Here is a 26,360-nt window from a genome sequence, read left to right as displayed (position 1 = left end):
TGCAACCCATTGTGCAATGTGTTGTGCAACCGCTGTGCATCCCTGTTGTGCAACCAGCTATACAACTGCTTGCAATGCATTCTGCAGTGTGTTGTGCAACCAGTTGCACAACTGCTCACACAACCGGTTGCACAAGCATAATGGACAACTGCTTACTTGATGGAAAGATTCAGCGGAGCTCCACTATCGCTATTTGAGTTTGCGGAATGTCACCGCTGGATACTGCTCATAGACACAATCTTGGATTCTTTGAGATTGCACTAGCAGAAACTAGATTCTGAACTATGCACAAGAGAAGAATCCAGCTGAAGTTACCTTTGCACAAGTGTGGTGGTGCAAGTAGTCTTGCATAACATTTGCAATGTGTTGTGCAACCATTGTGTATCCCCACGGTGCAGTCTGTTACACAACTGCTTGCAATGCATTCTGCAATGTGTTGTGCAACCAGTTGCTCACAACTGCTCACAGAACCGGTTGCACAAGCATAATGGACAACCACTTACTCAATGGAAAGATTCAGCGGAGCTCCACTATCGCTATTTGAGTTTGCGGAATGTCACCGCTGGATACTGCTCATAGACACAACCTTGGATTCTGTGACAAAGGGCCATACCTTCAGAAGGATCAAGTCTCCTTGCTCTCCGTCCATGTTTTGAGTTGTTATGAACAAACATATTGTCAGATACTGCCAGTACATGCCCATCAACGTTCACTGTTGTCGATAACACAACCTGGATATTAAAAAGGCAGGAGAGGAAAAGGCAGGTGAATTATTTTTCAGTGATCCACATTTGATGCATTAATTACTCAGCCAAGTTTGAAATCCCATTCTATTTTTGCAAAATGAAATGGTGTCCTCTGGGATTTATTCCCCCATCAGAGGGAGAAAAAATATTTCTGTCTTGCATTAATTCCACTTAGTGTTGCATCTTAAGAACTGTAACAAGCCTTCTGGCCTGGTAGCATAATACTCCAATCAATGCCAGTGGCCCTACCTTCAGTTTCCAAACAGAGAATATCACAAGCTCTGTCCAGACTTTCAGAAAGGGAATTCTCTGTTCGTAAAACATGTAAGGGGGATGTGCCATGAGCATGCAAGGTGCATCATGTGCATGCACTTTGGGAAACCTTCAGAAACAGGGTCCCTGATTGTGCCAACAGAGCCTACAAGTAGGGGTGTCCTTTGCTGGGAAATCTGGCCCTTCTGGGGCTTGCCAGATTTCTGCGGCATCCCCGACTTGGCTTGCAGTTGTGAGCCGAGCCAAGTATTTTTCCAGAACTCTGGGAACTCTTCAGATTTTTAAATTGTGTCAATAGATGTTTGCACAAATCATGGCTGAAATTGTGCAAATTTCACAAATTGTGGCTGCAATTTACACAAATGTCTATTTACACAAATTGTATAAAAATGGAAAATCCGCAAACTGGCCTGACTTGATGCAGGCCAGCTCATGGGGAAACAAGCTGAATTCCGAGGGACCGAGCTGATGAAAGCTTCGCGAACTCCACCCCGCAGATGGATCCCTCTGACATCCCTACGTACAGGGTGGGGTGGGCAGATCAAAGTGTTACCTGAATTAAGAAAATAGTTGCTGCCCCTTTAAGTCCTGGCCATTCGTGTGAGTGTTCCAGAGGGCTAAAGCACCTCTTTTCTGCTGCTCCTGGATGCCCCAATGGTACCACTACAGCAAGACCAGTCCAGGGCCCTGCAGCCCTTAAGGCCCCCAAATGCAGCCTCTCCCCCCGATTGGGATCCAGCACCCCCACTGCACCCCACCCCACCCCCGCAGCAGTGGCACCTTTTCTTTGTCTTCATTTCTTTTTAACTTTTCGAAGAGCTTGGGCACACAGCAGAGGAGGCTGCAGTTCTGCCCGGCATCTTTGCTTCTCCATATGGCCTCTGGAGGTCCGTGTGGGCCCAGAAGCACTCTGGGGAAATGGACGTGCCGGGCATAACTGCAGCTTTGCTCTGCAGTGCACTCAAAGTCTGGGTGGGGTGGAGTGATTAGGGGGAACAAAAAGAAAAAAAATGGTGGCAGGCTGGGATGGGAAGGAGAAAGAGCATTGGTGTGAGAGGAGAAAGAGCACCCAGAGAAAATGAGAGAGAGACAGAGAGAGAGCACGCGCATGGGGGTGGAGAGAAAGATCACGGAAAGAAATTGCACGGGAGGAGCAAAACTGGGGTGGGGAAGAAACTGAAGGTCCTCTCAACACTAGCAGTGTCACTGGCCTTCCCTCTCCTAGAGGATAGCAGAAGATGCTTTGGTTTGGAAGGGAACGTATGCTCAACAACACACACACACACACACACACACACACACACACACCGGCTTCCCCCATGCTTGGCATGCCCATCAATGGGAGGTTTTGGTGCAGCTAAGTTAATGGAACAGCTGTGGCTCTGTTTGCACCTTCCCCTGTGCATGTTTGCACCTTCCCACTGCATGTGTGCATATTTTTTGGTGGGGGTCAATTTTTCCCCCTTTTGCAGGGTATTTGTAAGATTTTTGTTACTTCTGCATACTTTAGGGTTTCCCTGGGAAGACAGCACCCTCCCTTTTGTCTGTGGGCAGTCCTATTTACCATCCACATTGGTCGGCACGGGCCCCCTGAGTATTAGAGAGTGTGACGCATGTGCACGTTGAACGCATGTGTGTTCTACACACAAAGAGCCAATTAATGTGTGGTCATCGGCGGGGGTGGGGTGTGATCATGCTCTCTCTTCCATGCACTCAACTCAGGCATTTTTAGAAGGTCTGAGAAGGTCTCATATGTGCAGGGCAAAGTGTTTTTCTCAATGCACATATGGGTAGCACAGCCATCAGCAATATTGCACCTGCATGTGTTACAGGATATCATCTTTAAGAGGCATTTGTTTCTAAAGCCAAGGACTCTGTGTACAGATTCCCAAAGTACTGAAACAGCATGGAACGACAATCAAGCTCCAAAAATCAATAGAATGGACAGGCTGGCCCAAAGTCATTGGGATGATTTTGAAAACGCCAGCTTCTAGTAACCAGGAACCTCCCCTCACTGCACTACACACACACAATAGTAGGAATGGAAAGAGACAGCAGAGTGACTACCCACGAGGAAGTTAGCCTCCAGGCAGCAGGGAGCTGGGAGGACCTGGACTGAAATACTGGATCATCCATGTAGTTCACTGGGTGATCTTGGGCCAGCTACTTCCTCGCATCCTAATCCACCTCACAGGTCTGTTGTGAGGAGAGCTGAGAGCACCAAGTACCTGAAGGAGCATCCACTCCTAAATCAAACTGCCTGTACTGTAAGATTATCTCCCAAAGTGCTTCCTTGCATGCGTCTCCCATCTGAGGGGAGGCTGACATCCCCAAGGGTGAGGGCTCTTTCGGTGGTGGCACCCCGGCTGGGGAATGCCCTTCCCAAAGAGTTTTGCTAGGCACCAACATTACTATCCTTTCAGCACCAAGAGGAAGCATTTTTATTTACTTGGATGCTGTAACGTTATTATTAGTCTGTTTTATTAGTTGGCATTATCTTTGGCCTGCAGTTTACTGAAGTGTTTGGTTTATATTTTGTACATCGGTCTGAAATCTAATTTGATGAAGGGCAGTATATAATTGTTTTAAATAAAGAAATAAAATGCCACCTAGACTGTTCTGTGTTGCTGGAGTAAGGACATGTTAAAACTGAAATTCACAGTCAGGCCTGGCTGGAGGCAACAATTCATGCAAATTTTCATCGTATTTTTTTTCCAAATGTATACATCAGTTGTGTGTGTCTTTGAAATGTACACATTCTTCCCCCACTGATTAAATGTAGCACATACAGTTCTGTCCTCCAACACCTTGCCAACACCTGCCCCCCCAATGTCTGCCACCTGAGGCAACTGCTTCATTTTACCTAATGGTAGTCCCAACCCTGTTCATAATAAGCCCAAGCACCCAATGACCACTGACAAATACATGTCTCCAGCACAAACTGGGTTGGGAGTAATTTCTTTTCCTCTTGTAACAGATGGTAGTGACCGTTCCCAGTTCTCAACCTCCCCTCTACCAAATTATAATTCTCAAATTACATCACTTAGTATTACATAGTCTACCAAACTATAATTCCCAGAATTTTTTTCCCCTTTTGGAAAAAATGCACAATGCGTGGGTCTTTTTAAGTGTTAGTGATAGGAGTACTCCATCTAGAAGCACCCTGATTCAGCTTGAAAACGGGATTGGATCGAACAAATCTGCCCATTTTGTTCCTCTCCATTTCTCATTCTTCCAGTCTTAAATGTGGTTCATCCTGAACATTGACTTGCTGGGGGGTTTTAAGTTCACATGAAGATTTGTACAATTTTTTGGTGTGCATATCTCATAGTGCATGCATTTCTGTACATAATTTTGCCTGATATATACATTTTCAGCAATTCTTTTTTCTAGTACAATGCATTTTAATGTTCTTTTCACTCATATGTGCATTGGTGTGTGTGTGCATTTTTGATTAGAGAACTCCATTGCAAAATCTGAAGAAGTGTGACTTTCTAAGGATAACTGAGTTTTGCTTTGCATATTGGTTTGAAAGTGCAAAATTAGGTCAGTTTGCAGTGTGAACAGAATGAATGTGTCCCCCATTGCTTGATTGTACCAATTTGTGGAAGAGGAGGGGTCTATCCACAGCTCTTAGCCATGATAGCTATATCATATTCAGAGCACTATACCTCTGGAAGTGGACGTTTGGGAGCATCTAGTGCGGAGCCACTGTGAGTAAAAGGACGCCTGACTAGATGGAACTTGATCTGATGCAGCATTGCTCTTTTTTACATTCTTCAGACATGTGGGTCCTCCTGCATTGACTAAAGAATATTAATTGCATTGGAAATCTTAAAACGTGCAAGCGAAGGACAACAGCACACTTCGCAGCTCGGGAGGGGAAGGTCTTCAAGTTACAGAAGGGACACACTTTCTTCAGGAGATCAGATAAGCTCATTTCAGGGGAGACTTGGAATACAGTCCTCAGGGTCTCTTCACACATTTGTTTTTGTAATCTGGAATGGATTGAAAGCACAAAGTGTATGCCAAGAGGGCCATGGATGAATGGCATGCTTGTGTATGTGTTGCCATGAATGTCTGAGCTTCACTGAATGTTAACATTTGGATCCTAAACACGACTGTCAATAGTGTGTGTGTGCATGCGTGCGTGGAGGCTGGTGGCTCCGATTTTGGTGGAGCTGTGTACCCATTCTGGGTTTTCGTCAGAACTAGCCAGCTATCCAAGGTGCTGAATCGATTTGGGGGATAGGGTTAAGCAACTTGGGTAGCTCCTTTAGAGTTCTGGCTGGTTCTGACTAAAACCCAGAATGGATCACAACCCCATTGAAATTGGAGCCACCAGCCTCCATAGATAGATAGATAGATATGATAGATGATAGAGAGAGAGATTATGATAGGTAGGTAGGTAGGTAGACAGACAGACAGAAAGACAGATAGATAGATGACAGACAGACAGAGAGACAGACAGACAGACAGACAGAGGTGATGATAGATAGATAGATGGATGGATGGATGGATGGATGGATGGATGATAGGTAGATTAGATAGATAGATAGATAGATAGATAGATAGATAGATAGACAGATATGATGATAGATGATTGATTGATAGATAGACAGACAGACAGACAGACAGATAGATGATAGACGATAGATAGAGATGATAGAAGATTGATATGATATGATATGATATATGATAGAGATAGAGATAGATAGATAGATAGATAGATAGATAGATAGATAGAGATGATAGATAGAGATGATAGATAGATAGATAGATAGATAGATAGATAGATAGATAGATAGATGAGAGGATGGGGGATCCTGGAGCAGCTTAAAAACAGATAAACAAGACACTTCTTGCTCAGTGGTTTACGATCTAAAAAGACACAACATACAAGGAAAAGGATGGGTAGGGAAGAAGAAAAAGTGAAGTACTGTTTCAGAAGAGATGATGGAATGCCCCCACACCCCTCTCAGCTCTCTCTTTGTATAAGTTTCAGGCATTCATAACATTCATTACAACATTTTGTCCTTCCTTCCAAGGAGCTCAGGGCATCATATAGGGCCCCCCCTCCATTGTATCCTCACACCAATCCTGTGAAGTGGGTTAGGCTGAGAGACAGCGATTGGTCACCGCATGAGCTTGATAGCTAAGTAGAAGTCTGAAACACATCTGGGACTACATCAGCATTCAGTCAAGTTGAGACTTTTCCTGTAACATTGATCTTGCCAAGTTTGCTGGCAAAATACGCACGAAGAAGGGCTTGATCTTTACGCTATCAGTACTCATGCTGCAATTTATACACAGGTTCACTGTTAATAAGTGATTCTGCTGATATACATTTTGTATTCCACAACAGGATCCTGAGTGCATAAGTACAGCCAAATGCCTCCGGGAAGCCCAAAGGTGGACATGAGGACAATAGCAGACTATCACTCATGTTCCCCAGCAACTGGCGTACAGAGGCATATGGCCTCTGATCATGGAGGGCATTGTGACTAGTAGCCATTGATTGCTTGATCTTCCATGAATGTGTCTGATCCCCTTTTAAAACCATCCAAATTGCTGGCCATCACTGCGTCTTTGCTGCTGCTCCTGCTTGTTTTTTTTTTTTTTTTTTTAAAGACATAAGCTTCTATCCCTTATAGTTGTAAAACAAAACAAACAAAAAACAAACCAGGCTTGAAAGGAAGGCCCTTTAAATGTGTGAGAGCTGCTTTTCTGTGAGCCACTCCCAGGTGACTGGGGTAATATTTAGGGCTTCAACCCTATTCCCACTTACCTGGGTGTAAAGCCCCATTGAACTCAATGAGGCTTCCTTTTTAGTAGACATGTACAGAATTGTGCTGTAACTGCCCTGCCATATGAGCAGACCATGTCAGAGTTCACATGAGTCTTTTCCACTGATTTGACATCCTGTTCCTGGTGGGCTGCTGAATGTATATTTATTGGAGCAACTCTTTGGCCAACCAGCCCCAATGCCAGGCCTGGTCCACCATTTGGGAATCATTGTTGTGGTATTAATTAGCATCCTTCCTTAAGTTTCTTCCAAGTAGCAGTGGGTAGATCTCACCCATTCTGTTCCTTTATTATTCCACTGGTTCAAATGTGTTCCACCCTGTCCTGCGTCCCCCTCATCCTGAATATTGGTGTATCTGGGAGAATTTCTAATTTATTTCAGGACTAGATTCTGTACAGTTTGGACCATGTGCACATTGTTTAAACATTGCCAAAAAAAATCTTTGTATGATTTCATGTATAATTGTATCAAGATTCTTTTTGTGCAGTGTTTTATTGATGCGCTCAGGTGAAACACCAAACAGAAATAATCTTGATACAACTGTGCATAACATTACCTCAAAATTGATTAGTTTCCCTCCTTTTTGCAGTGTCATATAGAAGGCGGGGTGTGTGTGTGTGAAGAAACCAAAGGAACTGAAACCTGTGGCAAAGTGAGCATGCACAGCACTATGTACAAAATCTGTATATAAGGAAACACAACACACAGACACAGTCACACAGAGAGAAAGAGATGGACTGATGGAGAATTCCTAATGCACCAGTTCCACTTCAGAAATAAGACCAGGTAATCCAAAACTCCGAAGTCCAGGGAGATAGATGGATGAGAAGGATTTTGGAAGCATCCTTATTTCCTGGGCCAGTGTGTGGAGAACCCATGCATGCAGCCTTTGGTCCAATTTCATGCAACTGTCAAGGAGAGGGGAAAGGGGGAAAGGGGTGTGTGTAGCAGAGAGGGAAATGGAAGGGAAAGAATGGGGTGACAGAAAGTAAAAGGGAAAAGGGGTTGTCCTGCTTACATTTCCCTCTGGCCTTGCCTGTGTTGGGCTTGGCCCCACCCACCTCTGTCTTTCACCCTATTCACTGCCAGTATGCAGCTCCCTACAGGTTACCAAGGGCCAGTTCCAGGTTTTTGAGGGCCCTCCAGCAAAACACCCTCAGTGGGCTCCTCCCACAGTGAGTCTACCTTCTCACTGCCATTATCATCAACTGCTCTTGCTCTTTCTCATCATTGCTACCACTTGCTTGCTGGTCAGGCAGAGAGCCAGGGAGCAAGTAGGCAGAGGCATCTACAGCTCCTCCTTCTCACTACCACCATTGTCTGGGCCAGAGTGAGAGGCAGGCGAAGAAGCTGGTTGCAATGTGAAGAAGATGAGCAACTCCAGGGAATAGGGAATAGTCTGAAGGCACTTGAGACAGCCACCTTGTTGAAGCTAAGCAGGTCTGGGTCTGGTCAGTGCTTGGAGGGGAGACCACCTGGGAACCACATGTAGCCACCTTGAGTTCCATGATGGAAGAAAGGTGGGATATAAATGTAATAATAAATAAAAAATAAAAACTCCAGGGGGCTCTTGTCAGTGGGCCCCTGCTGGGGTGTGGGCCCCAGCAGGTGCCCAACCATGCCTACTCCGGACACCTGCAGTCCTCAAGAGAAAATAGATTCCCCACCCTTGCTGTGAGCCAACATACAACCATCAAGGAATATGAACCTAACCCTGTGCAGGGCGATATTCTTGAACCTAAAGGGCCCTACTTTCAGAAAGAGAAGTTCTGATTTGAATGGCTGACAGACTGTTCTTGGCCTGCAGGGGGGGGAAACCTGCTCTCCGGGAGAATCTTTATGGTGATGGAAGGAATGCTCCCTCTTTCTCAAGGCAAACTTAATTCATTCCAAAAGGTGCTTGTCATCCCATACATTAGTGCTGCTGTCGCATTCCTGCTGCAAAATGTGTTGCTTTCACATGCCAATAGATTTCATCATTGCGCATTTGGGTGGAGCTGGGACTCTGTTCCAAAGTGAACATTTCCCCTGTGACCTAAGAGAGCCTAGTCAGATGCACTTCATTATTTTCTCTTAAACAATGGAAATAAATTTTAATCTCTTGCTGGCCAGCCTGGACCACACTGTAGCAGCAAGGGAATAAGGCTGAATTATTCCAGTGTCTGAAATATTTACGAGAAGGTTTTAAATTGTAACCAAATGTAAATCAAAAAAGTATATTATTGTGCATGCATACAACACACACACACACACATACACCAATCCAACCACACATGAGCAGAGACCATATTATACACACCCACTGGGATGGGAGCATATATACATTCAACCACATAATGTTCTAATATATATTTTACAGCCAGATTTTGAAATATATATCGGCAAGCTTAATTTGTGGAATCAGAGGAGGAGGAAGAGAAAGAAGGTATCCAAAACATTCATGGAGTCAGAGGTTTGAGGCCAAAATACATGTGATGGGACAGGCACTTCTGTTTTCTTAAGGCTCTGCTCCATTCACATACGAAGGAGAGAGTATTGTGCAGGGAGGAGTCTATCGTTTGTTTTTAAAGGTGCATGTTGAGGGAGGAACCCCCCCACACACTTCTCTGCCTTTGTTGCTTCATAGACTTCCCTCCCCAACCAAACTCCTTTCCAGTACCTAAGGGCACAATCCTATTCAGATAGGCGGCCACCTCCGAACTCGGAGGCAACCGCCTATCCAAAGCAGGGCAGGAGAAGCATGGAGGGGATCATTCCCTCCACGCTTCTCCTGCTCTGCATTTTTGGCTAGACAGCCGATTGCAGCTGTCTAGGTGCAGGAGAGCTGAGCAGGGAGGAAACTGCTGTACGACACATTGGATGTGTCGTACAGGCATTTCCACCCTCCCTGCCCCAGAATGCCCCCTAGAACGCCCCTTTTTGGCCGCTGCGTGCTCCTCTTGTGAGCGCAGAGGACAGGGCTGTTCCTCACTGCCTCTGAGGCAGCGTGGAAGTGGAGAGAGATCAGTTCCCAGAAAACCAGATATCCTATGGCCGTCTAGCTGCTGACTAGCAGCCATAGGATTGCTCCTTCTGAGACAAACTACTCTTTCCATACCACTGCCTTCGGAGGCACATTTGGTGGCAACCCAAAAGAGGGCTGCTCCCAGACTGGGGAAATCCCTGCCAAGGTAGACTGGTTGGCTCCTTCTCTGCTCTCCTTCTGGCTTCTGCCAGAAGGCAAAGATGTTCTTTTTCAAGCAGGCCTTTGGTGTGTAAGCTGCTCTGCTGGATTGGGTGTCGTTCTTATTCTGTTGTGTTTTTAATTGTGCTTTTCATGACTTTGCTTTATTCTTGTTTTAATCAAGTTTTATTTTTTAAACGTTTCACTTCCTATAACTGTATTCCTCCCTGAGTGCTATTTTGGTGGTAGAAAGGTGGGGTACAAATCAATTAAATCAAACAAACAAACAAACAAACAAACAAGGAGTGAGACAGCAGATCCACAAATTGGATCTCCTGCATTTTCTGTCCAAGTGTTAACAGTAGCCATGTGGATAAGGGACCCAATTTGGATTGAGACTGCAGCATTGGAAGAGGGGAGGTTTCCCTACAGTGGGAGAAAGTCTGTGTGCATGTCATGTGTGTGTGAAAACGGATATGTGTGTGTCTTTGTGAATGAGAGGGAATGTGTTATGAGTAAGAATGTATGTGTGCATGCGATATGTATGTGGGGGAAGAGAGAAAGACAGTGTGGGGTGGCCACACCCACTTTAGTCTTGACTTTGGGATGTCTGTCACTTGCAAATCCGGCCCTTTTTGTCCTCGACAGACTTTTGCTGCCTGCCCGACTCAGCTTGCTTTTGAGAGCCGAGCCAAGGGTTTTCCCCGAGTTCCAGGGATTTTTTGCATATATATATATATATATATATATGTATGTCAGACCACAGTTTGCACAATTAGAGATTTGTGCAAATTGAGGCAATAATTTGTGCACATCGTGGCTGAAATTTGTGTGATTTGCACAAATTTCAGCCTCAATTTGCGCAAATTAAAAATACACACACAACATTCTAACAATTATACGTGGGCTTCAACAAATGTGGACCAAATATCCAAATAAGCATACATTTGAAGGTGGCGTCTATAGGCCACTTGTTCAAATACTAAAAGTTTTACTAAAACTAAGTGTTGTAAGGTGCTCAATCCATTGCATTATAGGAGGGGAGGGTTTATTTATTTTTATTTTTTATTTATTTTATTACATTTATATCCCGCCTTTTTTCCTCCTTAAGGAACCCAAGGTGGCGTACATAGTCCTCCTAAGGGTTTATCCTTCCAATGTTGCGATAGCAGTCTTTTAGCTGTCAAAAGGGTGCAGAGAATCCATTTATGCTGACCATTTGACCACTTGAAAGTTGTCACGGAGAGGAAGGCCAGGATCTCTTCTCGATCATCCCAGAGTGCAGGACACGGAATAATGGGCTCAAGTGACAGGAAGCCAGATTCCGGCTGAACATCAGGAAAAACCTCCTGACTGTTAGAGCAATATGACAATGGAACTGATTACCTAGGGAGGTGGTGGGCTCTCCCACACTGGAGACATTCAAGATGAAGCTGGACAGCCATCTGTCAGGGATACTTTGACTTAGGGGTGGACGAAAGTCCCTTACCTGTCGTCGAAGGACGTTCGCGGTGGGGGGGAGGCGCTTCGCTGCTCCCCCCGCGAACTTCAGGCCGGGGGGGGAGGCTTCCCGCCTCACCCCGGCCGAAATTCAGGCCGGGGGGGAGGCTTCCTGCCTCGCCCCAGCCGAAATTCAGGCCGGGGAGGAGGCTTCCCACCTCGCCCGGCCGCGAACGCGAAAGTTTTTTTTTTTTTTTTAAACGCCCCCTAATAGGCTACGTGACGATTCACGTAGCCTATCACGGCTAGATCTGCAAAGTCAGCCGTGATAGGCTACATAAATCATCACGTAGCCTATCACGGGTGACTTTAAAAAAAAAAAAGCGCGTACGCTAATGGTGGCCCCCATAGGGAGCCGCCATTCGCGTTCCTTATTTGGTGGCTGTAGTCTACGTAAATGTTTACGTAGACTACGGCGAAAATAAGGGCAACGCAAATAGCATTGCCCTTATTTTCGCCGTAGTCTACGTAAACATTTACGTAGACTACAGCGACCAAATAAGGAACGGTAATGGCGGCTCCCTATGGGGGCCGCCATTATCCGTACGCGCTTTTTTTTTTTTTTTTTAAAGTCACCCGTGATAGGCTACGTGACGATTGACGTAGCCTATCACGGCTGACTTTGCAAATCTAGCCGTGATAGGCTACGTGAATCGTCACGTAGCCTATCAGGGGGCTTTTTTTTTTTTCTTTGATTGCAATGGCGGCAGCGGCAGCCGGTCGAAAGACCGGCTGCCGCTCCCGTCCCGCTCGAACACCCGCCGAACCGCCGGCCGGACCCGCCGCCGGGAGGGACATTCGGTGAAGGTAAGTCCCGTCCCGGGGGGGGGGTGCGGGGGGCGGGGGGGGTTCGGAGGATTTCTCCCCGAAACTTTTTCGGGGGGCCGAACACGTTGGCGCTCGGCCCCCCGAAGTTTCAGGGAGAAATTCTCCGCCATCCCTACTTTGACTTAGATTCCTGCACTGAGGATCCTCAATGGTCTTGTAGGCCCCTTCCAACCCTTCTATTCTATGCTTCTATGATTCTCTGATTCGTAGGGATGTACGAAAGTCACTTACCTTTTCGCAGCTTGGCTTCGCGGTGGGGGGGAGGCGCTTTACTTTATTTTACTTTATTTTGTAATGGCGGTGGCTGCAGCCGGTCAGAAGACCGGCCGCTGCCCCCGCCCTGGCCGAACCGTCGCCGAACTGCCGCCGGGACCCGCCGCCGAGAGGGACATTCGCAGGAGGTAACTCCCTAGAACAGTCTTTAATATTCACTGATGTACACACCCTTTTAAATTATTTACCTACCTCATGGAAACTAACAAATCTAGGGGTGGCAGAGAATTTCACCGCCAATTTCGGGGGGCCGAATGCATTGGCATTCGGCCTCACCGAGATTTGTGGAGAAATTCTCAGAAATTCTCCGCCATCCCTAGATTTGTTAGTTTCCATGAGGTAGGTAAATAATTTAAAAGGGTGTGTACATCAGTGAATATTAAAGACTGTTCTAGTACAAAATTTATCTGTGTAATAGCCTCCTCCCCAAAAGGAAGCAATTTGGCCCTCAGGCTGAAAGAGATTCCCCACCTTGGTGCTGAGGCCTAGTATAATGGCCTTAACCATTATTTATGACCAGTCTAGACAGTGCCATCTTCCACCCATCACTCTCTTGTGTTTCCCCACCTCTTCTTCAGTCTTTTTTCTTACCATAAGAAATCCATTAAGGAAAATAGATGAAATAGCTGCACAGTGACTGTTAGGGCTAGGACCCTTTCATCTGGAAGCACTCAATGTTGCACGCATTTCAAATGTGTGTGTGCATAAGTGTGTGTTCGGGGGGTGGGGGTGGAATTCAATGGATGCATTTTGGTTTTGGAAATTTGACTTTTTAGGGTGCAATCCTATTCAGATAGTTTGCCACCTCTGAACTCGGAGGCGACCGCCTATCCAATGCAGAGCAGGAGAAGCACGGAGCAGATCGTTCCCTCCATGTTTCTCCTGCCCTGCATTTGCAGCTAGACAGCTGCAATCAGCTGTCTAGCCGTGGGAGGGCGGAGCAGGGGAGGAGGCTGCTGTACAACACATTGGATGTGTGTCACATTGGACACATTGGATGTGTCGTACTGGCATTTCTGCCCTGCCTGCCCTGAAACTCCCCAGACATGCCCATTTGGGGGCACTTCACACCCCTCTTGTGAATACAGGGCTGTTCAGCGCTGCCTCCAAGGCAGCATGGAAGTGGTGGGAGGTCGGTTCTCTGGTAACCGACCTCGGAGCACGGGCTCTGTGGTCGGTTCCTGGAAAAGCAGATATCCTATGGCCATCTGGCCACTGTCTAGTGGCCATAGGATTGCTCCCTAAAAACCCTATAATCGTACTGAGGAATCTGAAGGAAAGAATGCTCACTATCATCTTGCCAAGTTTAATAATTAACTAAATAAACAAATCATTAAATAAGCAAACAAATACACACACATCCGTTCCTTTTATTCTTCCTCCCCTTAAAACCAAGGTAATCAGGATAATGTTGCAGTAAGTTACAATTATGAGATGATCCATTCAAAATATTTGCAGTCTCACATAGAGTCAACTGGGTCCTACAGAGTTGGGGATGTCACAGGAATCCATTGGGGTGGTTGTGGAGCTCTCTGAGCTTTCATCCTCTCAGCCCCCTGGACTTTGGCTTGTTTCCTGCAAGCTGGCCCGACTCAACGTGCACTGAGTGTGGGCCAGTTTGCAGATTTTCCTTTTTAAATAACTATTTGCATCAATAGAAATTTGCAAAATTTGAAGAGATTTTGGTCATGATTTGCGTAATCTCTAATATTACACATATTTCTATTTACACAATTAAAAAAAAACAAACAGAAAAAGTTCCCAGTTTTCAGGAACAACCAGCAGCTCAGCTCACAACTGCAAGCCCAGTCATGAGCACCATGGAAATCTGGTGAGCCTGAACAGGGCCAGATTTGCCAGTGATGGACATCCCTATACAGAATATATATCATGGTACAGGTGCGTGCACACACTAGTGTGCATACGGGTGTCTTCTTGCGAACCCTAGTTATAAAACTTCAATAGTACCTTCAGCAGTAAAATATTTAACATCTGTAGCATCCAAACCAACAAATCAGTGGGCCCAGTATTCCACAGCATATGTTGACTGAAATATGTATAGACACATGGGAAGCTGTCTTATACTGAGTCAGAACCTTGGTCCATCTAGCTCAGTATTGTGAACACCGGCTAGCAATGGCTGTCCAAGTTTTCAGGCAGGATCTTTCCTTGCCCTAGCTAGAGATGCCTTGGACTGAACGTGGGACCTTTATTTATTCTTTTATTTACAACGTTTGTATACCACTCCACATCTAAATAGATTCTGGAGCGGTGAACAACAAGAGGTAAAATGAACAAAAGATAAAAAGAAGAAACATGATATTAAGATCATTCTTTAAAAAAAAAACAGAGTGCCAATAAAACCAAGGCTGGTTAACCAAGGAAGGCTTCCTGGAAAAGAACTGTTTTCAGGAGGCACCAAAAACAAACCAATGTTGGTGCCTGCCTGACCTCCAGAGTCAGGCAGTTCCATGGGACAGGAGCCACCACACTGAAGGCTCTTCTCCAGGTGGACTCCAGTCAGGTCATAGGTCCATGTGGAACCACCAGGAGCATGCCCTCTGATGACCACCAGGAGCATGCCCTTCTGCATGCAAGGCAGGTGCTCTTACCATTCCATCATCCCCATGTGACACCAACAACTTATAGTAAATGAGCCTACTAGTACAGCATTAAACGGTGCACTACAGCAACAAGAACAATACAGCTGTATCCTCCCTCCATCTTTATATCCTCCAGTTTGTGTAACTGAAATTGTAGTTGTGCTGACCTACACCACTGTAATGGACTATGACACAGCAGGATGGCACAGTGGCCATTATGCCGCATATGTAGTATTTATTTGTTGGCCCAGTGGTTAATAGCTAGTCTGAGGCTATTAGCCATCTTTTATCCTAATAGTGAACTCAAAGCAGCAGCACTCACACACAACAGGAGGTATTAGCAAGCTCGGAGGAACTCCCAAGTAGGGATGGTGCAGATGGCCAAATGGGTCCAGGCGTCTGCTGGGCTCCCCCTCACCCACAACACTGGACTGTGCCTGCCAAGCCTCTGACCTCACTCATCCCCACTCATGCCCATTTATGCCTCTAATATTGCATATATCAAGCTTTTCCAGACAACATTTGTGCATATTTAAATATGCACATTTTTAATTACCTTTATCCATACAAAATATGCTTGGCAAAATGGCGGGTGCTCACAGACAGGATTCAGGGTGAGTGCAGGTGGCTCGGTGAGCTCCTGGGGGCTCAAGCAGGGACAGCCTTTCAGCGGGTGCCCGCTGATACCAGATGGGGGTGGGTTCATCCATCCCTACTCCCAAGTCTTGCAGAAATACAAAAAATCATTAGGGAAAGAAAACCCTAAGGGGGGGGGCCCTTAGGAGAAACCCTAAAATAGCCTAGCCAGGACTGAGTGTGCTTGGTGGCTAGGGAAGACTGAGTATCTGATGGGGAGAAAAATGGGGAAATGTAGGGGAGGGGGATGTAGGGGAGGGGTGGTTATCTTGGAGAAATGGCATGGGCTGTAACATTTTGATGCAGGTCCCACTGATGAGATTGATAAGAACAAAACATCAAGATGCAGGGTCAGTATACCTCTGATTGCTAGATGCTAGAGGCTAATAATACGGCTGGGGTAGGCAACGTGGTGCCATGGGCAGCAATGAGCCCCCAGACACCTTTTATGGTGCCTGCCTAGATGCCCAACCTTCTTACTTTTTTTTTTTTTTTTAATTACCACATTTTCTTACTGGCCACTGGGAGTACTGAGAAATAGGTTTCTGTTGGTGCTCAAATCTGTGGCTTCAAAGGAGTTGTTTACTGTGTTGGGGGCAGGACCCTTGTCCTTTGCCACACCTCCCATGACATCCATTTTGTGGTGGTGCCCAGGACAGTTTCTCAAATAGCCTAAAGAGCCCAGGCCTAAAAAAGGTTGCCTACCCCTGTAATAGGGCATGGCTACAATGTGCTCCATTGGTGAGCTCCAGTGGCATCTGGCTACGGTTGTGTGAGAATTTCATTTTTGCTTGCAAAAGATGCAAGTATGCACTCTTCAGAGCTCTAAACACGAGCATGAGTGCGAGTGCATGTCTGCTGAAAATATTAGCAAATTCTCCAAGCATGTCCTTGCATTGGTCTCGTTCCTGATTCCCAATTTCCTCTATAAACTCAATCAACCCCGCTTTAGCCTATGGAGGAAAGTTGCACAAATTAGGAAATTCTCACAGATTGGGGGAAATCACCCATTGAATCACTGCTTGATTTGCGCAAGTTTCCCATTCTCGCAGTGAAAGCAGCAATTGCAGACGCAAATGGGAATCAGGCACCAGATCAGCGTCGAATTGATGTTCAGAGAATCCTGATGCTTTCCAATATCGCTGGTTCACCCATCCCTACATCTGGCTGGGCAGGGGAGTTTCTACTCACTTAAAAGTTTCAGGCCTCAATCCCACGGGACACAAATCTGCATCAAAACTGCATATGCTAATTTATATCTACATATGCAAATGTAGAAATGATTCCTAGGGTTGATTTAAATTTCACAGGTGGCAAAGCCGGCCAATTAATTTCTCATCCAACTAATCAGAAATAAAATAAATTCTTCATTTAATTTGCATCCTTCCCCAGACATCCCAAACCAATGGAAAAAGAGTTTTTTCATAAGCTTAATTGCTAGGCAGCAGAAGATGCGTTTTTATTTGGGGGTGCAGGTGGGGCATTGCAGCATGTGAGGAAGGGAGATTTATCTCTTCCCTCCCCATATGCAATTTCCCTTGAAAATTGCCTCCACGTGTTGTTCGAGAGGCAGAAAACGTGTCGAGCTTTAAATGCCTCTTGAAGACATATTTGTTTGAACAGGCTTTCCCTGCCTTGTAGCAGATTATGAGACTGCTCCATTTTATGATTGTCTTGGAATGTTTTTATGTATTTATTGTGTATCTTGTTCTTTCACTGTTTGTATATGTGTTTTTACTGTATTTTTTAGAGATCTTCAGATATCAAGCAGTATAAAACTACTACTACTACTACTACTACTACAGTAATGCTGCAGCTTAGGGGGGCAGGAAACTTTTCCCATTAAAATCAATGGACACTCAGGGCTCTGATTAATACATGTGGGGTCCTGGGAAATAGAATCAGGGCTAGGGACCCAGATCCCAGGCCTAGCAACACTCCTGTGGCTGGGCAACATTGGAGGCAGAGTGCAAGATGAGCCTTTAAGAGCACAATCCTATGTATGTTTAGACAGAGAAAAGCCCTACAACTCCCAGCAGGCCCCAGCCATGGCCTTTTCTCTGTCTAAACATGCATAGAAGCATGCCCTAAATTGTTTAATCCACCAAGGCCATTCTACTTTTTATAAGATTTGGCTCTTAGCTTTCCTCCACTAGAAGTCTTTTGTCTACTTATTCTTCATACTATAACGAAAGGATGCTTAGCCTTATAGATATGAAATTCCCATTTAATGCAGACGTAGCTCCATGCAATCTTTTACCAAATACAGACCACCATCAAGCATGTTCTATACCGACAAGTTAAAAGTCCATGGTTGATATTATTTTTTATTATTTTTTTTTAATGAAGGAAGCGGACATTCCACCAGAGTCTCCAACTCCCAGGCCCTCCCCTTTCACCAGCCAACTGCTTTCCCCCAGTGAGTATTTCCTGGGTCATGGAGGGTGACCCTTTCCATCTGGAATCAATCAGTCAACTCCTGACAACTTCCTGAAACACCTCACTCCATTTCCTGTTCTCTCCCCCTTCTCCTTTTCCCCCTGGTTCACTTCACTCTTCAAAACTGCAGGCCACAGCGGCTTAATGTTAGAGGGTCAGGCACAGTTAGACTCCAAAACACTACACAAGGAAACCTTTGACCTTCAGAAATCTTTACATCTTAGCTAAACAAATCAAGGTCAATATTTCTTACCATTACCTTGTTAACCGTTTAGGTGCTTCCCTCCCTCCTCCATTCTTTCGCCAATGTCCTTCTGATGGGACATCCATCAATACCACTTGTTCGTCCAGGAACATAAAATATGGCAGTCTTTTGTTTTCTTTAAGGGTATTTGAGGCTGGTGAAAGGCGTTGGAGTGACATCCCCAGAGATCTAGGTCTGTTAATATAACTGCTGGATGGCTACACCATAACCAAGGATCTCTTGTATAGCTAAGGCCATATGTTGGATTGAGGGCTTCCTAAAGACAGAATGCCAAGAGTGAGGCAACCCCTCAGCCTGTTCGCCCATTCATCCCATGGCCGGTTATCTCAGTAAGGGATGAATACTTTTATTAGCGTTCCTGTCCACTGGAGCTGGATAAAGTGTTGCTTGATTTTTTTGGCAAAATATAAGTTTAGTAACTCTGAGGCTAGTTGACTATAATATGCTCTTTGTAGGACTGCCCTTGATGATTGCTCAAAAGACAGGAATAGGTCACTGAAAGCAGATTACACACATGTGTCTACACCTTCTTTCCATTACTTTCCAGGCATGGTTCAAGGTGCTCACTTGGACCGAAAGTCCCAAATAGTATAGGCCCTATACAACTCTTGAGTCCAAGCAAACATTTATTTAAATGTGTGTCTTGCTTTTCATTTTTACTCTAGAATAGGTGTAGAGGGCATGATCAAGATCTTAAGCCCCCTCCCCCATGTCCCATGCTTGGATCCCGCTCCAGATTGGGGGCCCTGTGCCTACTCTAGAGTAAACATGGAAGAAAAAAAGATGTAGCTGCTAGGTACAGATTTAAAGTAACAACAGCTTTGGCCCTAAGAGAATCTCTTATGTTCCCTCATGACCCTTAAGATCAATTGAGAGCATCTCCTTGCCTGTACCATCAATGCATGAGAGGCATGTAGGCAAGTGTTCTTTGTGGTTGCTTTCCCTAGAGTAGGGATGTACGGATTCCCCACCATCTGTTCTGGTGGGGAATCTGTGGGTGGGGGGAGAGGCGATCTGCTTCTCCCTCCCCCTGGAATCCTCCAGAGCGGCTTCGCTCCGCGAGGATTCCACAGAGCCACACTGGCTATAGGGCCACTTACCTTGCCAGCCAGAGGCATTCGCCTCCTCTGTGCCAATCGCCATTTCTTTTTTTCTTTTTTTTAAATGGCAATTGGCAGGATGTGCCCATAGACTTATATGCAAGATTCATGGCTCTATTTGCATATATGTCTATGGGCACATCCTACCGATCGCCTTTTTTTTTTTTTAAGAAATGGCGATTGGCACGGAGGAGGCGAACGGCTCCAATGGAAGAAGCAGCCAAGAGCCATTCTGCCTCCAATCCTCCTGGAGTGGAGGTAAGTGGTGCCGATCTGCCATGGATTCGTGAGGCCAGATTCCAAAGAATCCAGCCTCATTTGAATCCGCAGTGGATTTCTCTAACATCCCTACCCTAGAGGTGTGTTGAGGTTTGACCATATGCGTCATAAAAATAGAAGCACTTGCCTTATGACAGATCAGACTATTTGTCCATCTAGCCTAGTATTCTCTAGTACTCTGAGGGGCAGCATCTTTTAACTGAAGATCCCTGGGATCAAACTAGGGTGTACAGATTTTGTAAAATCCGTTCCGTTTGTGGTTCACGGATTGCCAGCTGACTTTTGTTCCGTCGACCCCTCATTGACGGAATCGCATTTTTTCCAATTTCCTGAATCTGTGCAAATTCACTCTTGAAACATGTGCAAATCCCCCCCAAATGTGCAAATCCCCCCATCTCCAAATCCTCCGCAAATGCCCATTTTCACACTTTAGCCTATGGGGGAAATGCACATTTTCGGCTGATGTGTTTTGTTTTACTTTTACATATTTTTCTACGACTAATTTTGCATAAAATTCCAGAAAGTACAAAAAGGGGGGCCACAAGTCTGTGGACTCCATGCAACTCAGGAAAAGCTGATCCACTGCAAAATCCACAGGCCAGATTCATAGAAATCTGAACTCTGTTGCAAATTTCTCCAACATCCCTAGAACAAATCTGGAACCTTCTGTATGCAAAGCATGTGCTCTACCATTGACCTATTGCCCCTTCCCAATTGCTTTCCAGAAGTGCCATCAAGTTGTTTTCTCTTGGTCAGCTTTTACCAGCCAGAGTTAAGTAGTGGCTGGGTAATTTTGATTTCTATATTTTTAAATATAAATGTAATTGACTCATGGGTTGAGTCAGCCCTCATTGTTGCTTGCATACTCTCTTGCATCCACTCACACTTTATCGTTAGGTCCAAACATGTATTATTCCATTTCAGATATCAATTCAAGGGTGGCCCCTTACACATCTCCCAAACATTAGTACCAAAGAGGGCACAGATTTTTATAAAATATTCATTCGCAAATTTAAATGTATAGATGCAAACTGAGAAATACTTACTATAATATAAAGATAAATTCAAAATGTTTCATAATAGTGGAGAAGACTGTGAACAGGTGATCTTTGGCCAGTACCCAACTGTGTCATTCCATTAGTGCAAATGACCTTGTGCTAGTGGAAACTAGTTTCTGAACCATACGTAAGAGAATAATCACTAAAGTTATGGTTGTGCAAGCAGTATTCCATTGATTTGTGCAACCCTTTGTGCTATCAGCTGCACGTAACTCTTGGGCAACCCACTGTGCATTCCGCAACTGCATCCCGCTTGTTCGACTGGTTACACAACTGCTTGCCCCCATTGTGCAATGCATCGCACAACCCATTGTGCAACCAGTTGTGAAACTGCTTTGCACTGTTGTGCAACCCACTGTGCAACTGGTGGCACAACTTGCACAACCAGCTGCGCATGCGTAATGGGCATCTGCTTGCACTACGGAACAATTCAGCGGAGCCCTGCTAGCACTATTTGAGCTTGCAGAATGTCACCGTCGCATGTGTCTGCTTCAACTGCTGTCCAGGTGCTAACTATGGATGGGCAACTTCAAGGCCCAGCTCTTCCTTCTCATAGTTCTTTATCCTTAAACTGGACACCTTTCAAATTAGGGATGGCGGAGAATTCCGCCACGGATTTCAGTGAGGCCGAATGCACTGGCATTGAGCCCCCCGAAATCCGTGGCGGAACGGCCTGTCCCCCTGCCCCCCCCCCCCGCGGATTCCCCCCGGAATGAGACTTACCTGGGGAAGATGTTCCAGATGGCGGCGGCTCCAGTGGCAGCTCTGGTGGCTGGTTTTTTGACCGGCTGCCAAGGCCGCCATTGTCGTCCTGGTCTTTGTCATGATAAGTATTTACATAGCCTATCATGGCAAGCCAAGCAAAAAAAACAACGGTGTACACAAATGGCGGCGGCTATGTCGGCTGTCATTTGCGTTCCCTATTTTTCGCCGTTTTAGTCTACGTAAATATTTACGTAGGCTATTACGGCGAAAAAAAGGGGAACGCAAATAGCGTAGTGGCCGCCATTTGCGTTCCTTTTTTCCCAGCCATTTTAGCCTACGTAAATATTTACGTAAGCTATTATGGCGAGAAAAAAAAGGAACGCAAATAGCACCCACTATGCTATTGCGTTCCCCTTTTTTTTCTCCGTAATAGCCTACATAAATATTTACGTAGGCTAAAACAGCGAAAAATAGGGAACGCAAATGGTGGCCGCTGTAGCCGCCGCCATTTGCGTATGCTGTTTTTTTTCCCCCCAACCGTGATAGGCTACGTAAATACTTACGTAGCCTATCACGGCTGCCTGGTTGGATGCAAATGGCGGCTGCTACAGCGGCCGCCATTTGCGTCCGCAGCAGCCTGTCCACAGCTGGAACTTCGGCTGCAGATGGGCCTGGCCGGCTGCAGAGTGGAGCCGGCCGGGCAGGATTCCAGGGGGGAGGACCGGATCGCCTCCCCTCCCCGTCGAGGATTCTGGGGGGAGGGACGGAGCGCCTCCCCCCTCACCACGAACACAGTCAGCGAAAAGGTAAGTGACTTTTGTACATCCCTATTTCAAATAGAGGACTGTTTCCTAAAGAAGGAAACATGGCCACACTCTTCAGCTCATATGTGCATGCTCATTACTTGCTGACATTAAGCAGGGATGACTCCAGGTTTTTGGGTGCCCTTGGGCAATATGCCCTTCATGGGCCCCTCCCTCAGTGAGTCTACCTTCTCACCACCATTGTCACCACCTGCGATTGCTCCTCCCCTTTCTCATCATTGCCAGCACTTGCTTGCTTGACAGGCAGAGAGCCAGGGAGCAAGGAGGCAGTGGAGACCAGGAGGAGCCTGGGCCACTGGGGGAGAAAGCCATGGGTCTGTCCCCACCAGAGGCAGGAAACTTTGCCTCTGACACAGAGACTGAGTGACCACCTGGCCCCTGAGAGAGTCACCATCTCAAGAAGCATGCCAGAACAAGAAGGAGTGCATGCTTGCAACAGAAGGCTCCTAATGGGTAAATGACTCCTCATGCATAGGATCAAGAGGAGAACTTCTTCCAGAAGCCTTTGATGTACTGCAGCTGAGTCCTGGGCAGGCTCTGGAAACTCCAGACTTTCAGCTCTCAGCTGAAACCTGCTGCTCGCTTTCCCTTGGACTGATCCCTTCTGCTACTGACCCCTGGAGTGCCGAGAAGACCCTGCTTTTGGACTGCCCTTTTCCTGGACTGATAATACTGTGCTTTAAACCCTTTCCTTGCCTACTGACTTTGTGAAATGGATTGACCCCAGGGCTGAGTCCAACCCAGCCAAAGCAGGACATAGACACTTTTCTTCAGAGGTAAGAACATAAGAACACAAGAAGAGCCATGCTGGCTCAGGCCAAGCGTCCATCTAGTCCAGCACTCAGTTCACACAGTGGCCAACCAGCTATCGACCAGGAACCCACAAGCAGGGCATGAGTGCAGCATCATCCTCCCACCCATGTTCCCCAGCAACTGGTGTACACAGGCCCACTGCCTCTGTACTGGAGGCAGCACACAGCCATCAGGACCAATAGCCATTGATAGCCTTCTCCTCTAACCCCCTTTTAAAGCCATCCAAATTAGTGGCCATCACTACATCCTGTGGTACCAAATGCCATAGTTTAGCTATGCGCTGTGTGAGGAAGGACTTCCTTTTATCTATCCGAAATCTCCCACCAATCAGCTTCATGGGATGACCCCGGGTTCTAGTATTATGAGAGAGGGAGAAAAGTGCCACCCTATCCACATTCTCCACACCATGTATACTTTTGTACGTCATCTCTATCATGTCTCCCCTTACTCGCCCTTTTTCCAAGTTAAACAATCCCAGTTGCTGTAACCTTCCCTCATAGGGGAGTTGCTCCAGCCCCTTGATCATTTTACTTGCCCTTCTCTGCACTTTTTCCAGCTCTGCAATATCTTTTTTTAGGCACGGTGTCCAGAACTGTACACAGTATTCTAACTGCGGTCGCACCATAGACTTGTATAAAGGCAGTAAGAGTTTGGCAGTTTTCTTCTGAATATTCTCCACCATTTTTGTGTGCCATTTTCCCTCACAATGCCTTGGAATGACCTTCATTGTGGAGGGTTCAAAATGCAGCATAGCACCCAGAGTGGGCAGTGGTGGCGGGGGGGGGGGGTCTGTGGAGAGGGGGGGAAGGCTGTGCAGTACTAATGTTGAGCCCCATCCCAAGAAGCTGTTGGAGCATTTGCCCTCCCCTTTGAGAAATTTGGTGAAATACCTCCCCCCTCCCATGTCTCTAGAGGGAATCTCAAAAGGCAATTTGCACACAGCTCTAGTTCCAAGAGTGGGGGGGGGGACCCATTATGGTATTGGACATCTGGAAACAATATGAAAATCCCAATGCACTTTCCCTTATAACTTTTTCAGTTGCACTAACATATTTTTCTAGTTCTAGTGAAGTGAGATGTTAATATTTATTATTGTTATTTTCAACAGGGGTAGAAGAAAAACAGCCCATGACAGCTCTCCATTCTGTTCTCTCTCCCCATTTAGGCACGTTTCCCAGCGATACTAATGCGGGATTCTCTTGCGGGAGGAAGAGATAAAATGAGCAATGTCTTTCTGAGTGTGTACAGATTAGTTAATAGGGATTAGCTCATCTTTAGCACACTCTAATCGCTTTGAGGTTAGTACAACAATGGAGGTTAAATAATGGTCAAAGGAGGGCTTAATTTGAAAACCTTGTTGTTGCTCAGTCATTCAGTCGTGTCCGACTCTTCGTGACCCCATGGACCATAGCACGCCAGGCCTTCCTGTCCTGCGCTCTCTCCCGGAGCGTGCTCAAGTTCATATTCATTGCATCAGTGATGCTATCTAGCCATCTCATCCTCTGCCGTCCCCTTCTCCTTTTGCCTTCAGTCTTTCCCAGCATCAGGGTCTTTTCCAGAGAGTTTTCTCTTCGCATTAGGTGGCCAAAATATTTCAGCTTCAGCTTCAGTATCTGTCCTTCCAATGAGCAGTCAGGGTTGATTTCCTTTAGGATTGACTGATTTGACCACCTTGCAGTCCAGGGGACTCGTAAGAGTCTTCTCCAGCACCACAGTTCGAAAGCATCAATTCTTCGGCGCTCAGCCTTCCTTATAGTCCAGCTCTCACAGCCATACGTTGCTACTGGGAAAACCATAGCTTTGATTAGACGGACCTTTGTCGGCAAGGTGATGTCTCTGCTTCTTACTATGCTGTCTAGGTTTGCCATAGCTTTCCTCCCAAGGAGCAAGCAAGTGTCTTTTAATTTCATGGCTACAGTCACCGTCTGCGGTGATCTTGGAGCCCAAGAAAGTAAAATCTGTCACTGCTTCCATTTCTTCCCCTTCTATATGCCAGGAAGTGATAGGGCCAGATGCCATGATCTTCGTTTTTTTAATGTTGAGTTTCAAACCAGCTTTTGCACTCTCCTCTTTCACCCTCAACAAGAAGCTCTTGAGATCCTCTTCGCTTTCTGCCATTAGGGTGGTATCGTCTGCATATCGGAGGTTGTTGATAATTCTCCCAGCAATCTTAATTCCAACCTCTGATTCATCCAACCCAGCGTTTCTCATGATGTACTCTGCATATAAGTTAAATAAGCAGGGTGACAATATGCAGCCTTGTTGTACTCCTTTCCCAATTTTGAACCAATCGGTTGTTCCATGTCTGGTTCTTACTGTTGCTTCTTGACCCTCGTACAGGTTTCTCAGGAGACAGGTAAGGTGGTCTGGCACTCCCATCACTTTAAGAATTTGCCAGAGTTTGTTGTGATCCACACTATCAAAGGCTTTAGCATAGTCAATGAAGCAGAAATAGACGTTTTTCTGGAATTCTCTTGCTTTCTCCATGATGCAGCGAATGTTGGTGATTTGATCTCTAGTTCCTCTGCCTCTTCTAAACCCAGCTTGTACTTCCGGTAGTTCTCGGTTCGCATACTGCTGAAGCCTAACTTGTAGGATTTTGAGCATCACCTTGCTGGCATGTGAAATGAGCGCAATTGTGCGGTAGTTTGAACACTCTTTGGCGTTGCCCTTCTTTGGAATTGGAACGTAAACTGACCTTTTCCAGTCTTGTGGCCACTGTTGAGTGTTTCAGATTTGTTGGCATATTGAATGCAGCACTTCAACAGCATCATCTTTTAGGATTTTAAATAGCTCAGCTGGAATACTGTCATCTCCGCTAGCTTTGTTGTTACTAATGCTTCCTAAGGCCCACTTGACTTCACTCTCGAGGATGTCCGGCTCAAGTTCAGTGACCACACTATCATGGCTCTCAGGGACATTCAGATCTTTCCTGTATAGTTCTTCTGTGTATTCTTGCCACCTCTTCTTAATCTCATCTGCTTCTGTTAGGTCCCTGCCTTCTTTGTCCTTTATCATGCCTGTCTTTGCACAAAACGTTCCCTTGTTG

The 26,360-nt window shown here is 45.9% G+C and overlaps 1 protein-coding gene across 2 annotated transcripts in view; it reads right to left on the bottom strand.

Annotated features, from left to right (window-relative positions):
• The window catches only part of EBF2 (EBF transcription factor 2), a 387,225-nt gene that overhangs the window by 71,456 nt on the left and 289,409 nt on the right, over nucleotides 1-26,360 (bottom strand). For both annotated transcript variants that reach the window (XM_084808184.1, XM_084808183.1), the window contains exon 8: nucleotides 614-731. In XM_084808184.1, the coding sequence (XP_084664310.1) occupies nucleotides 614-731 (118 nt within the window). The remainder of the gene's footprint in view (nucleotides 1-613; nucleotides 732-26,360) is intronic.

The sequence above is a fragment of the Heloderma suspectum genome, chromosome 6 (genome assembly GCF_057233095.1).
Source record: "Heloderma suspectum isolate Gila_16-S chromosome 6, 16-S_ref, whole genome shotgun sequence".
Classification (NCBI taxonomy): Eukaryota; Metazoa; Chordata; class Lepidosauria; order Squamata; family Helodermatidae; genus Heloderma; species Heloderma suspectum.
The sequence above is the reverse complement of the archived record's forward strand: the minus strand, read 5'-3'. Positions and strand labels throughout refer to the sequence as shown.